The following is a 17,339-nucleotide window of genomic DNA, read 5'->3' as shown; positions in this document are numbered from 1 at the left end:
GCAAAGTAATGCCTCTGCTTTTTAGCAAGCTGTCTAGGTTGGTCGTAACTTTCCCAAGGAACAAGCGTCTTAATTTTATGGCTGCAGTCACCATCTACAGTGATTTTGAGGATACTGACAAGTTTCAGTCCTTTGGGTCACAAACAGTCAGACACGACTGAGTGACTTTTAAACATTTTTCACTTATGTTACTATCAGTAATGAGGGCTTTCATTTTTCACTTTAATTTAAAAATACTGTATAAAGGAATTTTAATTTTTCTCTTGTATTTGCATTAATCCTGATACTTGTTTTGCAGGAATTTATGTTGATGCAGTTAACTCCTTGGGCCAGACAGCCCTTTTCATTGCAGCATTATTAGGCCTTACAAAATTAGTTGATGTCCTGGTGGATTATGGAGCAGATCCAAATCAGTAAGTATAATAAGATCACTATCTAGAAAATACACACTAAAGATGAATTGAAGTGTTTGGAAACTAACAAGATAGTAAAAGAAGCTTTACTAATTTATGTTGATGAACTACATTTGTACGCTTATATTGAAACATGCTTTATTTTATTTTATTGGTTGCACAGCTTGCAGGATCTTAGTCCCCTGACCAGGAATTAAACCCAGGCCCCCAGTGGAAAGTTAGAGTCCTAACCACTAGAGTGCTGTGGCTAGGATGGTAAAGCAGCTGCCTGCAATTTGGGGAACCTGGGTTTGATCTCTGGGTTGGGAAGATCCCCTGGAGAAGGAAATGGCAACCACTCCAGTACTCTTGCCTGGAAAATCCCATGGCTTGGAAAACCCCATGGATGGAGGAGCCTGATAAACTACAGTCCTTGGGGTCGCAAAGAGACACTACTGATCGATTTCTCTAAAAGTCTCTTTAAAAACCCACTAGACCACCAGGGAATTACCAGAAACGTGATTTTTAAACTGTTAATAGTTTTCTGAGCAGTTTTACTAGACCCTATGAAATAAGTGTGCCTCACTATTCATTAATTAATTTAGTCATTAACAAGTACTGCTTGTATAGTTCCATCCACATTATTGTTTGTATTTAAAAGCACTTTAACGTACCCCACAGCTAAGTTCTTAATCAGTGATACTTGGCATTGCTTTGTCAGGATGACATTTGTAGTTGTGGTTTAGAAGAATTTGAGTAATGGTCCAAATTTTAATATGAAAGAGCAAACACACTGTAATGAGGCAGCTAAAAGTGAACGTTTCTTCTGTCCCTGTAGGACTTTTTGCTTTGCCCAGGGCCTTCCAAGGTAACAGGCAAAAGCAGATATTTTTACAGTTTCCATTAAAAAAGAACTGGAAAAGGATTTTGAGTATTTACATGATTCCAGCTAATTTTCACAGAAATGCCAGAATATGTACAATCATAAGTCATAAAATAGCTTTCGTATCTAATATAAGGAGGCCCTGCTGCTGCGCGCTGCTGCTGCTAAGTTGCTTCAGTTGTGTCCGACTCTGTGCGACCCCATAGATGGCAGCCCACCAGGCTCCCCCGTCCCTGGGATTCTCCAGGCAAGAACACTGGAGTGGGTTGCCATTTCCTTCTCCAGTGCGTGAAAGTGAAAAGTGAAAGTGAAGTCGCTCAGTCGTGCCCGACTCTTAGTGACCCGGTGGACTGAAGCACACCAGGCTCCTCCGTCCATGGGACTTTCCAGGCAAGAGTACTGGAGTGGGTTGCCATTGCCTTCTCTAAGGAGGCCCTACTTAATGTATTTTTTTTTTTAAAGTACTGATTTTGGAAGTTTGTTGTTGTTGTTATAAGATTGTTTACTTAGAGGGGAGAAAAAATGGAAGCCTGGAGAAGTATAAGGGGAAAACTAGTCATTATGAGAATTCTGTAACCCAAAGATACCATAATGAACATTTTGCTTTGTTTGCTTCCAGAATTTTTCTGGACTCATATACACTCTGTCTCTACTGTATCAAAACTCACAAATAGCCCTGACTGCAGTTGTGCAGTGAAAATAAGTAAATAAAAAGATGAAATTATAATAGTAAAAAAGCAAAAGAAAAATAATCTTCAATACTCCTGATTAGGGGACTGACCCCCCAGAAAGTTTAAATGGCTGGTCCATAATGGTGCATTGTGTTAATGACAAGTATGAGACCAGTAGCACCTGAAGAATTCAGAAATTCCCTTTTTAGAAATCTCCATCTTAAGAGGAGGAGGTGAGAAAGGACAATATCAGGAGGAGGAAGGTAGGCCCCTTAGCTTTTAATTTTGTGATAGAAACACTTTCATGTACTTTAAAAATATCTTCCATCAAGGTGAAAGGAAATTTCTGGGGGGAGAATGTATTCCTAAGAGCTCCGTGGAAATGCCGTGTTGGCTTGGGCTTATTGAGGTCACAGAGTCAGATGCCTGCAGGATTAAGTGGGTTCAGTGGGTACAGGCTCTGTCTAAGTAGCATCTGATGCAACTGGGCAGAAAAGGAAGCCATGAAGGCCAGATTTTCCAAGAGACTAAAAATCCCAACTTTTATTGTGAAATCCCCAAAGTGTTAAATATTGTCTATTACTTTAAATTCTTGTTTAAAAATACTATATGGACCAAATAAAACATGCCTCTGGGTTGCCAAATCAGTCTGTGGGCCTCCAATTTTTAGCCTCTAGGATAAATTAACAAAGCAACACATTTTGATACCAGTTGAACCTGGATTCTCTTGTATGGTTCATTGGGCATAAGAAATACTATTCCTTTCTTCCTTAGCATTCATGAGAAATAAAAAATAATATCTTCTCTCTTCCTACCCAGCTCTCTTACTCTTTATGGGAAGAATGATTAGAAAGCTGTAAAACATTATATACAAATTTATTTTTAAAGCAAGGAGAATGTTACAGTTCCCATAGTACAGTGTGCTGGACTGCTCATCAGAGCTAAGAGTAGGAGAGAACTCACAATGAGACAGTCCACTGCCTCACTGGCATCCCCTGGGGAACTTGTAAAAGTACACATTCCTGAGCACCATGCTTGCAGATTCCGATTCAGTATGCTGTGTAGTCTGATATCTGTATTTTTGACAAATATCCCAATGACTTATTAAATAAATTATGGTATGTCTGTATATTGGAATACTCTGCAGCTATTAAAAAGGAATTGAGGTGGCTTGTATGTTTTCATATTGAAATTTCTCCTAGATATATTGTTAAAAGAAAAAATTTAAATGAATAACAGTTAATATAGCATTCTTTGTTTTGTTTTTTGGCCATGTTATATGGTTTGTGGGATCTTAATTACCTGGCTGGAGATTGAACCCAGGCTCTCAGCAGTGGTGAAAGTGCCAAGTCCTAACCACTGGACTACCAGGAAATTCCCAGTATTGCATATTCTTATTCCTACTTGTACGTGCATAAAAAAATTTCTGGAAGGATATGAAAACTGGTAACAGTAGTTGCCTCTAGGCAAGAGAATTGTGGATCTGGAATTGGGATACTTTCTTCTTCTTATCTTCTTCTTTTCCTCTTCCTTTTTTAATTATTTTTAAAATTTCTTCTCCTTTCTTTTCCCCTTCCTTCTCCCATTTCTGTTTCTTTTTAAATTAAAGAGAGCAAGCTCTGGAACTTCCCTGGTGGTTCAGACTCCATGCAGGGAGCTCAAGTTTGATCCCTTGGTTGGGAAACTTATAATCTTGCACGCTGCTTGGCATGGCCAAAAAAAAAAAAAAAAAAGCAAGCCCTGTAGGTGATCCTGATGTGCAACCATGTTTGGAAACCACAGCTGCGTATCACGTCTTCACATCTCATGAAGGATGTCCCTTCATGTCTCAGATAGTTTATTGGCTTTGGTTAAATTTTTCTGAGTTGTAGGTGCTTGACCACATTGCTGATGCCAAGGTTTGTGGGCCTCTACCATAGCACTTGGGAGATAGAGACATTCTCACATGAGATGATCTCTGGTTAGGCTGTGCTTCACCAGCCTGACCACGTGGCACTATAGACATGAAGGTTTCAGGGCAGCCAGCCAGCGTCAGGGGACAGTGGAGACAGAACACTGGGTTTTGAACCAGATCCATGCCTGGGTGTGAATCTTGGCTTTGCCCTTTTTGTTTCCTCATCTGTAAACTGAGGAATAATACTCCTTGAACGGTGGTGGTGAAGATGGGAGTGTTAACGGTGTTACTGGTGTGTCACTAATGGTGTTAATACAGTTCTCCTATTACCAAAGGTTGCCTTTGCAGTAAGGGAGTCCTGTGTTATCCATGGAAGGTGAGGGGTATTTCCATGGACACTCATTGTACCCCTCCCCTCCTCCAGCCGCTGCTTTGATGGGAGCACTCCTGTCCATGCAGCAGCATTTTCAGGCAACCAATGGATCCTCAGCAAACTGCTGGATGCAGGGGGTGATCTTCGACTCCATGACGAGAAGGGTCGAAACCCGCAGACCTGGGCTCTGGCAGCTGGGAAGGAGCGCAGCACCGTGGTAAGGGTGGGCCTGCTCTGCAGACGTGCCCGTGACAGAGCGCAGGGCCAGAGGCCGGTCTGGGGACAGCACAGGGCTTGCAGTGGCCTTGCCATCGGCACTGGGCACACACAGCTGGGGTGAAGCAAGTTAACCAACTGTAAAACCTAGGTCAGTTTTTCTGGTCATCCAGTCAGTGGGGAGAGAGGACAAATGTGATTTTGTCTGACCCTTAACTAGCACTTACCCTGCATCAGATGTTCTGAATTAAACTAGTTAAATACTAACTCATTTAATCTTTACAACAACTCTCGGGTAGGTCCTATTATTGTCTCCATTTTACAGATGGGGAAACGGAAGTGCATTGGCATTAAGTAACTTGTCTGTAGCCACATGCTGGCAGGCATGATGTATTTTAATAAGGGCTAAATAATCTAACAAATGGAAAGAATAAAAGACTTGCAGTGCTGGGCACATGGAGGGAAGGGGGAGATGGGCAGAGTCCCCTCCCTCTGGTTCTCCTGCTCATTAGCAACTGGGCCTTGGAAACAAGTTAAAATAATACTCCTGCCTCAGTTTCGTCATCTGTTGAATGAAGGATTTGGAGGAAATTATCGTCAAATGAGCTCCCTGAAAATGGAATAATCTCATTCCATATCTTTAGGCAATCTCTTGGCCCCTTCCCTTGCCAGAGATTTCCCTGTGGGGGGCTCCTGTCTCCTCAGACCATTCTGGTCCCACTGAAAGCCAGGCTCGCTGTTAGCCGTGTGGGGTTGACTGTCCCTGCCGTCTGTTGCAGATGGTGGAGTTCATGCAGCGCTGTGCTGCGCACATGCAGGCTGTCATCCAGGGCTTCTCTGACCTCCTGAAGAAGATTGACTCCCCTCAGCGGCTCATTAGTGGCGTGCCCCGGTTTGGGGGCCTCATGCCGGGGTGAGTGCTGCCTCAAGCAGACTTGAATGTTCTGCATCACCCAGCCTTCCCTGTGGGAGCCCTGGGACACCTTGGTCCCCCCACACTAGTTCTTCCAGCGCCTGCCCACCCAAAGGGGTGAGCGTCGCGGGAGAGGATGTGGCCTCTGAAATCCATCAGTGTGCCAACCACTCCTGCTCCCTGCTTCCAGGAATGTCGGGGGAAATGAGTTCTGGGCTCCAGTGGGAAGCACCATATGGTTAGGAGGGAAGGAAGGAACTTTTCTGGTCTAGGCTGCCCAGCAGAAAACCCTTTCTCAGCAGAACAGCTGGCTAGCTTTTTTTTTGGTCACCTCAGAATCGTGGAAAGCATGTTCCTTTATTACTAAGGTTGCAGAAGACTGCAAATGCTTAATATAAGTTTCCTCAGGCTGTTTGAAGCTGGCCTGAGACTTGCTGCCACCTGGGTGGGCAACCTCCCCAGCCTCCATCACAGCTGCTGGAGGTGGGCTCCATCCAGGCTTCTCCTCATGCTCAGGAGAGTTATTTTAAGTTTTCTGGGCTTTATTGACTTAGGATTTATATGTGGAAAATTGTGTCCCTTGTGATTTTCTCTGATGGCATCTTTTCCTGTTATCGGGGTGGCTGGACTTGTCACACTCTTCACAGGCTCCCGCATCTCATTCTATGCACATCAAGTCCTGGTTTTCTTCTCATGACCTGGATGCTTCTCATGAGAGAGAAGTTCATGATTCCCTTAAGGACCAGTTACTCCTAACTGCTCCTCTTGCTGGTACTCTTGCCCATCTTGGTTCTTTACTCAGCGTGGAGAATGACCTCTTAAAAATGAAAACTGAATTGTGCCACTCACTACTAAAAACCCTTTTAGGGTCTTCCCAGGGCTATCAGTGACTTCACTTTCACTTTTCACTTTCATGCATTGGAGAAGGAAATGGCAACCCACTCCAGTGTTCTTGCCTGGAGAATCCCAGGGACGGAGGAGCCTGGTGGGCTGCCGTCTATGGGGTCGCACAGAGTTGGACACGACTGAAGCGACTTAGCAGCAGCAGTAGCAGGGCTATCAGGTTTAAGCGCCTGAATCCCTCATCCAGCCTTGGAGCCCCTACTTGGTTCAGGTCTTCCACCTCCTCTCCTGCCAGAGTTAGGATCTTGGCAGACCAAATTTCTTCTATCAGAGCCGAAGCCTAGTCCCTGCTGCTGTTCTGTGACATCAGGCCAGCAGGTTTCCCCTTTCTGGCTCCATTTTTTCCCGTCTGTAAAATGAGAAAGTTGGACAAGATACTCTTTATGGTTCGTTCCAACTTTGACCATCTGTATTCGTTATCTGTGGCACTAAGCCCAAACTTAGTGACTTCAAACAACAGTAAATATCTCACACGGTTTCTGTAGGTCAGGAATCAGGGAGTGGCTTAGCTGGGTGGTTCTGGCTCAGGACATCTCATGACGATGTGGTCAGGAGGCAGCGTGGGCTGCAGCGTTCTGGGACTGGAGGGTCCAGTTCCAAGATAGTGGCTCGCATGGCTGGCAAACTGGTGCTGGGTGTTGTCGCCCCCATGAGGCTGCTGGAGCATCCTCCCAACACGGCAGCTGGCCTTCTCCAGAGCAAGGGCTGCAGGAGAGATCAGGGCAGAAATCCTGGGGGCCTAGCTTTGGAACTCACACCACTTGGTCATTTCCGCAGTATCCTGCTGGGTTAACAGGTCAGCCCTCTCTGACCTGCGAATCGCTACACAAGGGCATGGACACCAGGAAATGGGTATCACGGGGGTCCTTTCAGATGGCTGGCTGTTAAGTAGTAACAACGAAACCAGCTGCACATGCTGATAGCTTGGTTCAGCACTATCCTCTGGGTATGGTTCCTCCTTACTTTCCCCTCTTCTTTTCAATATTTAGAAACTCTAACGGCTCTCCTAACCGACCACTTAAGGCTGGAGTCATTTCTTCCCAAAATATCTACAGCTTTGGCTTTGGAAAGGTAAGAGGTTGCCACCAGCAGCCACTGTTTGTGGGACTCACTGGGGAATTCCCTGGCCCGGCTCTGGCCTCGGGCCCCATGATTTCGTCCAACACAGCCTCCCACGTCCTCCCCAGAGTGTTTTCTTCTTTACTGCTTTTGCAGGACAAGTACCCCTCCGTGTTTCTGTCCTTACTGGAAAATGATGAAAGCCCCAGAGAGTTCTTTTCAATGACTCTAGGCTAGATTTGGGGAGTTTTAGGAACTGAGCCTTTAATTCCCAGTGAAGGTCCCAGACAAGTTCTGTGGGTCCCTTGAGGCCTGGTGCTTCCTGTAGGCATCTGACCTCTTTCTGTGAGCCTCAGTTTCCTCACCGGCAAGAGGGAAAGAGTATCACAACCTTGCAGGGTTTCTTGGAAGATTAAAGATAATAAAAAGAATTACACCCAGTCCATAGGGGTATCCAGCAAATTGGTAAATAGCACCTACCTTTATTTTTAGCTAGCTGACAAGATTCTGGAGGTAGTTGTTTCTCCCTTTTCTCCCACTATTTGAAACTGGGCTTTGCTTTCAGTTTTATCTCACAGGAGGCACACAGCTGGCCTATCTAGGATCTCTTCCAGTAATTGGAGAAAAGGAAGTGATTCAAGCTGACGATGAGCCCACCTTCTCTTTCTTCAGCGGCCCCTACATGGCCATGACCAAGTAAGCGGGAGCTGGCCAGCGGAAGTCGGATTTAGTCCCACAGGAAGAATGGACTTTGTGTGACTTCCCTGTGTGGGGAGGGTTTCTGCCTGAACACAGGGACATACTGAAATACAAATGTCTCCATCAGGATTTCTCAATCTGGACGCCAGTGACATTCTTGTTCCCCTGGGATGTTGGGGGTGGTCCTGTGCACCGTAGGCTGTTTGGAAGTGTCCCTGGTTTCTCCTCACTAGATTCCAGTAGCAGCTCTGCCTGCGCCCCCAACCCCCTGCATTTATAACTGCGACAACCAGAATGCTACAGACAGGCCGGATGGCCCCTTGTTGAGAACAGCTGCTCTGAAAGATTACTTACCTCAGTGTTTCAGCCTCTCTGCTCTCTAGAGAGTGAGAGGCAGCATAGTGGTGACTAGCCTCTGATACAGGTCAAAGGGCACTGAAGCCCCGCAGGCATTGGCTGATGGCTCTCACCAGCTGATACAGCAGAGGTGGCAGTAATAGGATCAGACTCTGATGAAGTCCCTGGGGTGGGCTCAGTCTCCAGCGACCAGCGTCCTACAGGATCACCTGAGTTGTCCTGTCCAAGGTGTCTTGTTCCCCGTGGACCTGGCTGCTGCTTCCCTGCTTAGCAGTCACCCCCGTCTGAGAAGGCCTCTGCAGATCCGCACAGCTCCGCATCTCGTGCAGACATGCTTCTTGTTTTCCTGCCCGAGCCCCCGACTTGTCACGTCCTCTCTTCTTCTGTCCACCTCATGTCCCTCCCCAGACCAGCCTCCCAACTGGCCTCTCATTCTCCAGACACCCCGGCCCACCACTCCCCACACGGCTGGTGCCCCGGTCTTTCTAACATGCAAACCTGATCAAGTCACTCCCTCCCTTAAATCCCTCAGTGATTCTCTGCCACCTGTACTAAGTCCCCGAAGTGCTTTAGGCCCTGGGGGTAGGAGCGGGGAGGACACAACATTGCAGGGGCAGGGCGCAGGGTGGGGAGGGAGCTGTACAGAAGCTGTGTAAACACTGTTCCCTGATCACGTGTCTGCAGAGTGGCTGTTCACCCCCTCCTGCTCACACCCCTCCTGCTCACACCCTCTCCTGCCCCGGCAGCCTGGTGTGGAACGGGAGCAGGGTCACGGTGAAGGAGCTGCACCTCTCCACCCACCCGCACTGCAGCAGGCTGCGGCTGGCCGACTTGTTAATCGCCGAGCAAGAGCACAGCAGGCAAGAAAGAAAACCCAAGAGTGTCTCAGACCCAGGTTCAGGGCTATGCAGGGCTGTACCTGAGGGTGGAGACCAGCCTCCTTAGTCTTAGCATTTCCTCCTGGTGGGTTGATTTGACTTCCCAGGGCTGCCAAGAAGGAAAACAAAGCATTCTTGAAAAGCCTGAGTGCTGGGGATGGTGGTAGTGAGAGGCTCAATTCTGTCTGCTAATAGACTCCCTGCATGTCTCTGAGGTCCAGCCTCAGGCCTGGCTGGCTCATCTGCAGCCCTCAAGGCCCACCATCAGGACCGCGTGCGCTGTCTCTCCTTGGAAGACATGCCGATGCGTCTCAGTACCCTAGGTTTCCTGTGGCTCAGGGGTTAGTCCTTCAGGTCCTTCATGTCTTGCTGGGGCAGGAACTTCATCCTTGGTTGCATACCAGTGCTGCTGAGGCCTTGGAATAGTCTTGGCTCATCAGTTTCACTCAACTCCTATAAAGCCAAAGCCTTCGTTTTGGGGAAGTCAGCCTAAAGGGACTCAAGGAGGCTGGACAGGCTCGTAACGTGGATTCTGATGTGAGGCTGGGTGGGATGTGTGACCTTGGGCCTGACCTCTCCCTGGCCTTTGCTTCTTGATCTCTATGAGTGTAACTGTAATGGCACCTTTCCTGTAGCTAGTTGTTAGGATCAAGGTGATGTATGTCGAGTCCCTTTCTCAGTAGCTGTTAGTGACATTGTCATTGATGACCCTAAGCCTTCAGGTTCTGATCAGTGAAAAGCCGAGAATTCCATCGACAGAGAACTCAACCCCTACCCCATCCCACTTTCTTAGCAAAACATTGTGTGTAAATAGAATTTGTGTGGAATGTGTTCAGGGAGCCCAGAAGAAAGGAAAGCGCCCATCGTTCCATCCTGTCCTCTTTGCCTCTGCAGCAAGTTGCGGCACCCCCACCTGCTGCAGCTGATGGCTGTGTGCCTGTCCCCGGACCTGGAGAAGACCCGCCTCGTGTATGAGCGCGTCACGGTGGGCACGCTGTTCAGTGTCCTCCACGAACGGGTGAATGCCTGTTTCCCTGCATTTTCCCCTTGCTGCCTTTCCCCGCCACTCCAGCTCTCCTTTCCCTTTCTCTCTCTTCTTTTACCCCAGGAGCAGAGTTCCCATTCGTGCACGCATAGAAGAGAAATCTCCTAATTCTTTACTCTGAGGGGGGCTGTATAATGCACCGTTTAAAGCTAATCAGCACATTGGAACTAGTGTGATTTTATTATTGTTAGTCTGGCTTTTTAAATCACACATCTGAGAGCTCAGTAGACCCAGAAAACACACAGCCGCACTTGTAGCTCACAGTAACCAAACAGTCTCTGGCCTTGTTTCCTGGCATTTTCCCTTGTGCCCTAACGCAGGGGCCCTCAGCCTCCTAGAGCCTGATGGTCTACGATGGCGCTGATGTAATAATAGAGATAAAGTGCGCAGTGAATGTGGCGTGCTTGGAGCATCTGGAGACTTTACCTCCCCCGCCCCCATCTTGTGGAAAACTTGTCTTCCGCAAAACTGGTCCCTGGTGCCAGAAAGTTTGGGGACCGCTGCCCTCTGGGACCTTTATATGCAAGGTCTTGTCTGTCCCTTCCTACTTTTCAGCTTTCCTGGAGGAGGGTATGGGACACACAGACTCCTTGGGAGCTTGCTTTGGCCTGAAATGTGACTTCCAAAAGGTCCTGACAGATTGGTTTTTCTTTCTCCATGGCTTTGTTTTGAAGACCCTGGGTTGGAGTGAGAAAAGAGCCTGCAGGAAGGGCTCTTCCCTGAAACGGCTCATCCCTCCTCCTGCCTGGGTTTCGGTTTCGCCTCTCAGTGTTAGAGTTCCCTTTCCTCTCCTCGGGGGAGGGCGTTGACTTACAATGCCACTTCTGGGGAGAGAAGAGAGCTCCTGTGACTGGGTGTCTTAGTATGAGGGGATTTCTGTCCTCCTGGAGTGAACTTTCTAGGTCCTCTGACTGCAGCAGGGGCTGGATTGTCCTTTGTGTGTCAAGTTCTCCCGCAGCACAGGCTTGGCATTGCCAGTGGCGGTGGGGCCCACACTGGAGGTGCAGACCAGGTTTGAGGACTTTTCTCCTCATTTTTCTTGTAATATCAAGCAGCTTGGCTAAGGGAGAGGAACCCAGGTTTGGAGTCAGGGGCCCTGAGTCAGTGGGACCTCAGGCTGGTCACTTAACCTCATTGAATCTTAGGTTCCCCACCATGACAGCAGGTGGCTGTCATGACACCAGGTGGCTGTCATGAAGGTCAATACAAAAGACTGGAAACTGTGAAGCCCTTTGCAGCATTCTTTGTTCTTGCTTATAGCGGGCCCAGTTCCCCGTGTTGCACATGGAGGTGATCGTGCACCTGCTGCTCCAGATCTCCGATGCCCTGAGATACCTGCATTCCCGGGGCTTTATCCACCGCTCCCTCAGCTCCTACGCCATCCACATTGTCTCCACAGGGGAAGCGAGGCTGGCCAACCTGGAGTACATGATGGAAAGGTGGGCGCACCTCGATCATGACTTCCAAACAGGGTCTCCCCAGGGTGGGTGCTTTGCTGTAGAGAGAGAATCTGACCTGGGCAGGATCCCTCATTGGTGGGCTGAACTGCCTTATCAATGGAGGAAGAGGTTTCCCAGTGTCTTCCCCTGTCAGCCCAGGTTAGAGGGGCTTTGGGGAAGTTACTTCTGTTCATTATAATGAATATTTGACAGGCATGAGCACATGTTAGCCAGACTGTAAGTTTTCAGAATTTTCTGTGGCTTCACACAGCCCAAGTATTTCTCACTCACCTTGCCATGCAGCGTGTGTGTGTTGGGAAGGGGTGGCATTCACCGTGCTCTGCATTCCTCCCTTCCGGGGCTCCACTGGCCCCCAGGCCTCAGCCTCCCACTGTGTCCTCCGCATCGCTGCTCATTGAGAAAGAGCAAGCCTGGAGGGACGCGTGGAGGGATTTAGGGACTACCGGAAGTAGGTATATCATTACTTCCCACTTTACAAGGCCCAGCACCCAGTCACCTCTTCCCTGCAGGCAGGCTGGGAAATGCACCACAGCTGTGCATCCTGGAAGATGTGAGAAGGCGGTGGGTGCTGGTGAGCCTTATGATCCTGACCTGAGTAGGTGGGGCTCAGTGCAGGGAGGGAAGTAGAGATGAAAACATCATCTTTACTCGAGGTTTCGGGCATGGGCTTCATTTCCCATTTGGCAGAAGTCAGAGTCCTCCTGAGAGTGGAGGGCTGGCCCCCATCTCCTGCCCCTCAGTTCTGGGGGGCAGAGGATCTACCCTGTGCTTCCTTACCATCCTCCACAGCTCTGAGGCCCGGGCCCAGGGCTGCTCAGGTGCAGCTGTGAGGCCTGAGCCACGGGCAGACCCCTGGCTGAGACCTGCTCACCTCCGCTGAGCCTGGTCCTCACCCACCACCATCACTGAGGTTTTCTTTCTGAGTCTCTGGCAGGTCTTGCGTGCATACCTTCTAAGTCACTTCAGTCATGTCTGACTCTTTGCAATCCCATGGACTGTTGCCTGCCAGGCTCCTCTGTCTATGGGATTTTCCAGGCAAGAATGCTGGAGTGGGTTGCCATGCCCTCCTCCAGGGGATCTTCCCGATCCAGAGATCAAACCCTCATCCCTTATGTCTCCTGCATTGGCAGGCGAGTTCTTCACCGCTAGTGCCACCTGGGAAGCCCCTGGCAGGTCTTACATCTCATAATTTACTTCTTAGAAAAGCTCTATGAGGATAGGGATTTCTGTTTTATCTGCTGCCATATCTCAGATACCTAGAGCAGGCCTCCACACAGCGGGAGCTCTGCATGTTCTTTATTTTTTTAATTAAAAATTTTTTAAAAAATTTATTTTAAAACAATGTATTTATTTATTTGGCTGTGCTGGGTCTCAGTTGCAGCACACAGGATCTTTAGTCGTGACACGTGGGATCTTTAGCTGCGGCGTGTGGGATCTAGTTCTCTGAGCAGGGATAGAGCCCAGGCTCCCTGCATTAGGAGTATGGAGTCTTAGCCAGTGGACCACCAGGGAAATTCCTTTTTATTTTAAAAATTCTATTTTATTTATTTACAGATAATTTTGTTTATTTATGTATTTATGGCCATTCCATGCTGTTTGTGGAATCATAGTTCCCTGACCAGGGATTGAAGCCACACCTCCTGCATTGGCAGCGTGGAGTCTTAACCACTGGACCATCAGGGAAGTTCCTCAACATGTTTTTTAAATTGAATGAAGTGGAAAGACTGTCAGTTCCCTGGGCCTCATGTGTCCCTTGTCTCTGTCTGGAGAGGAGAGCATGAGTCAGATTGGGCTTCCCCTTGTGGGCCTTGGCAAAGGGTTTGAATTTAATCCTTGAAACACTGGGATACTGTGAAGGATTATTTTATTTTTTTTTTTTTGAGCAGAATGATGTTCTGGCTGATTTACAGGTTAAGAAGATCCTCCTCACTCTTGCATGGTGATGGGGCAGTGATGGGACGAGAGAGAAACAGGGGAGCAGTCAGCTGTGACTGGAGCCATTTTCCACTGGAAACCGGTGGAGGCCAGAGCTCTCGCCAGTTGAGTTGCTCAGTCTCAGATCTGGTCCATTCTCAACCCCAGTGTCTCCCTCTGCCTACAAGATTAAGTCCCCACACTTTGTAGAGTGGGAAGCCTTCCGTGGTGGGGGCTTCACCCGCAGTGTCACCCTCATCACCACTCCGCCTGGCCATCTGAGGACACTTGGCAGGCCATGCCATTTCTCAGGGCTGCTCCTCACGCCTGGAGTACCTGGCACTCCTGTTTATCCTTTTAAACTTATTTCTGACACCATCTTCCACCACACCCCCCCATGAAGCCTATAGTGAAGCCCTTTCCCCGAATCGCCAAGCATGCTTCATTGCCCAGTAGTCAAGTGTCGGCCCCTCCGAATGGTGAGCAGGACCCATACTATGGCTTGTTCATTTTTACCACCCAGCTCAGGGCCTGCCACATAGTAAGTGCTCAGGAAGCATTTGAAGTGAATCCTTGAAGTGATGCAGAACAAGGTTCACCACTTTGGCTATGTGTTCAAGAGCTGAAGGGTTTGGACATTTTTACCATTGACTTTTCAATAAGGTTGACAGAACCCAAGCTGTTTGCCAGTGATGCAGCGCCACCTGTGGTTCGCATGGCGGTATAACAGTTTCTTTGATGCGCTCTCCAATAGAAATATGAATCCTAGAGTGAAATGGGGATTTGGAGATGGCCAGCCTCAACCCTGGGCTTCCCTGGTGGCTCAGACAGAAAAGAATCTGCCTGCAGTGCAGGAGACCCGGGTTCTGTCCCTGGGTCAGGAAGATCCCCTGGAGAAGGGAATGACAATCCACTCTAGTATTCTTGCCTGGAAAATTCCATGGACAAAGGAGCCTGGGGACTACAGTCCATAGGATCAGAAAGAGTTGGACATGACTGAGCAACTAACACACACACACAGCCTCAACCCTGGGGCTTCCAGGTGGCTCTAGTGGTAAAGAACCCACCTGCCAGTGCAGGAGACGCAAGCGATGCTGGTTTGATCCCCGGGCGAGGAAGATCCCCTGGAGGATGGCATGACAACCCATTCCAGTATTCTTGCCTGGAGAATCCCATGGACGGAGGAACTCGGAGGGCTGTTTATTGTCAAGAGTAGCATTCCATCTCTTGATGTAAAAATGATACGGCAGTTTCTCCTATTCTTCAACTCCTTCTTAATGGAGTCTTTAGAGCTGGAATTGACCTTGCAAGTGGTATCATATAGCCATAGCCAAACGTAATTTTGATGATGTCAAAGCCGGAGCTGAAAAGAATTCCCTGGGACTTTCCTAGTGGTCCACTGGCTAAGACTATGTGCTTTCAATGCGGCAGCCCAGGTTTGATCCCTGGTCAGAAAGTAGATCCCACATGCTGTCACTAAGAGTTCACATACCTCAACTAAAGATCCTACATGCCGCAACTAATAATGGCTACCCAATGCAGCCAAATAAATAAATAAATATTAATAAAAAACTCCTTTCCTACATTCCACTAGCATTAACAGAGAAGGAAGAGGGGTTGTAAGAGAGGAAAATGAGTGGAAGTAAAAGAGAAAGGACATAAATTCCGGTTGTAAGTGATTGTCCCTTGCCTTAGGTAGCCTAAAAGGCCTGAGAAGGTCAGTAAGCATCTCCCTTGGACAATCACCCTACAATACGAAGAGCCAAGTGTGCTAGGTCCTTGGACTATATCTCTGACAATAAAACACTCCATTGCTTTTCCTGTGATACTAATGTAATATTTTGTATGTATATCCATGCTGTTCACACAACACCAGGCCACACTTGCCTATTCAGCAATATAACTACAGAGTCTAAAAATAGCATAGCTCCGTGGCTTCCTAAACTTACTGCCTCCAATCAAAAGTTCTGCTGAGAGCAGACTTCCCTGGTGGCTCAGTGGTAAAGAATCTGTCTGCCAGTGCAGGAGACACGTATTTAGTCCCTGGTCCGGACAGACTCCCCATGCCATGGAGCAGCTCAGCCTATGTGCCACAACTACTGAGCCTGTGCTCTGGAGGTTGTGCAAGGGAGACCACCACAATGAGAAGCTCACTCACCTCACCTGGAGAGTAGCCCCCACTCGCCACAACTAGAGAAAAGCCCGCACAACAATGAAGTCCCAGCACAGGCAAAAAGAAATAAAATTATTTCTTAAAAAAGTTCTGCTGGGAGAAGTATTACCTAGAGAAGTTTGTTCAAAGTCTGAGAAGCTCATCCCATCCTCTAAAAGCTTTCCTCTGTCAGCAAAAAGAACTTCTAGTTATTTGCTTTTTAAATAAAAACTTGATTCTTTTTCTGGCTGCCTTGCATCACTGGTGGTGGAATCTCTAGTTCCCCAACGAGGGATTGAACCTGGGCCTTGGCAGTGAAAGCACTTAGTCCTAACCACTGGACTGCTAGGAAATATCTAAACACTTAATTCTTAATTATCAACCAGTAGTCATCAAGTCTTTACCAAATGCTTATCATTTAAGTTCACATTGGGCTTTCCAGGTGGCTCGGTGGTAACGAATGCGCCTGCCAGTGCAGGAGATGCCGGTTCAATCCCTAGGTGGGGAAGATCCCCTGAAGAAGGAAGTGGCAACCCACTCCAGTATTCTTGGCTGGGAAACCTCATGGATAGAAGAGCCTGATGGGCTACAGCCTATGGGGTCACAAAGACTTAGCAACTAAACAACAACATTCGTATTAATTCCTTACTTGCTTAGTGCTTTATGGCTCACAGAGTGTTTCCGCACATGTGATCTCATTTGATGCTCATGACAGCTGTGGGCAGAAATCAGCGCTGATTTCATCCTGAGGAGTTTTGTTGGCCCAGAGGACATTTAGGACACTCTGACTTAGTTCTCAAGGAGCCTGGATGCAAAGTTGAGTTCTTCAAGCAAATCAGTGAAACTTTGAGTATAAACTGAGAGGGCTCATTTCCAAGAGGGCAGAGCTCAGAAAAGGAGCAATCACGAAGAGTTGGAAGAGTCCCAGAAGGCTTTGAGGGAGGCTTGAAAGGGTTCTTAAAGACGTCTTGCTGCTGCTAAGTCGCTTCAGTCGTGTCTGACTCTGTGTGACCCCATAGATGGCAGCCCACTAGGCTCCTCTGTCCCTGGGATTTTCCAGGCAAGAACACTGGAGTGGGTTGCCATTTCCTTCTCCAATGCATCAAAGTGAAAAGTGAAAGTCAAGTCGCTCAGTCGTGCCCGACTCTTAGTGACCCCATGGACTGCAGCCTACCAGGTTCCTCCGTCCATGGGATTTTCCAGGCAAGAGTACTGGAGTGGGTTGCCATTGCCTTCTCCGTGAAAAAGTCTTAGGTTCATTTATTCAAAAGTAAGCATTGAGGCCTTGGTGTAAGTTTAGAGTTCTGATGATATAAGAGTTAAGAGGCCTGCCTCATGGAGCAGATAATAGCAGATGATAAATAATAAATCAATGAACAAGAAATTCGGATAATAAATGCTCTGAAGCCAAGAAATTGGGACTACTTTAGGTGGTCTGGTAAGTCCTCTCTGAAGAGGTGATTTTTGAGCTAGTGTGTTAATTATAAGAAGCACGCAGTCATGCTAGGATCTGTGGGCAGAGCATGCTCT

The 17,339-nt window shown here is 47.9% G+C and overlaps 1 protein-coding gene across 8 annotated transcripts in view; it reads left to right on the top strand.

The window, feature by feature from the left end:
- TEX14 (testis expressed 14, intercellular bridge forming factor) overlaps nt 1-17,339 on the top strand; it is a 126,513-nt gene that overhangs the window by 61,087 nt on the left and 48,087 nt on the right. For all 8 annotated transcript variants that reach the window (XM_042255309.2, XM_060395121.1, XM_027975350.3 and 5 more), the window contains 8 exons: nt 299-413; nt 4,265-4,430; nt 5,209-5,342; nt 7,235-7,316; nt 7,870-8,000; nt 9,107-9,220; nt 10,133-10,256; nt 11,544-11,722. In XM_042255309.2, coding sequence (XP_042111243.1) covers nt 299-413; nt 4,265-4,430; nt 5,209-5,342; nt 7,235-7,316; nt 7,870-8,000; nt 9,107-9,220; nt 10,133-10,256; nt 11,544-11,722 — 1,045 coding nt within the window. The remainder of the gene's footprint in view (nt 1-298; nt 414-4,264; nt 4,431-5,208; nt 5,343-7,234; nt 7,317-7,869; nt 8,001-9,106; nt 9,221-10,132; nt 10,257-11,543; nt 11,723-17,339) is intronic.

The sequence above is a fragment of the Ovis aries genome, chromosome 11, assembly GCF_016772045.2.
Source record: "Ovis aries strain OAR_USU_Benz2616 breed Rambouillet chromosome 11, ARS-UI_Ramb_v3.0, whole genome shotgun sequence".
NCBI lineage: Eukaryota > Metazoa > Chordata > Mammalia > Artiodactyla > Bovidae > Ovis > Ovis aries.
This window is presented reverse-complemented; position numbering and strand designations above follow the sequence as displayed.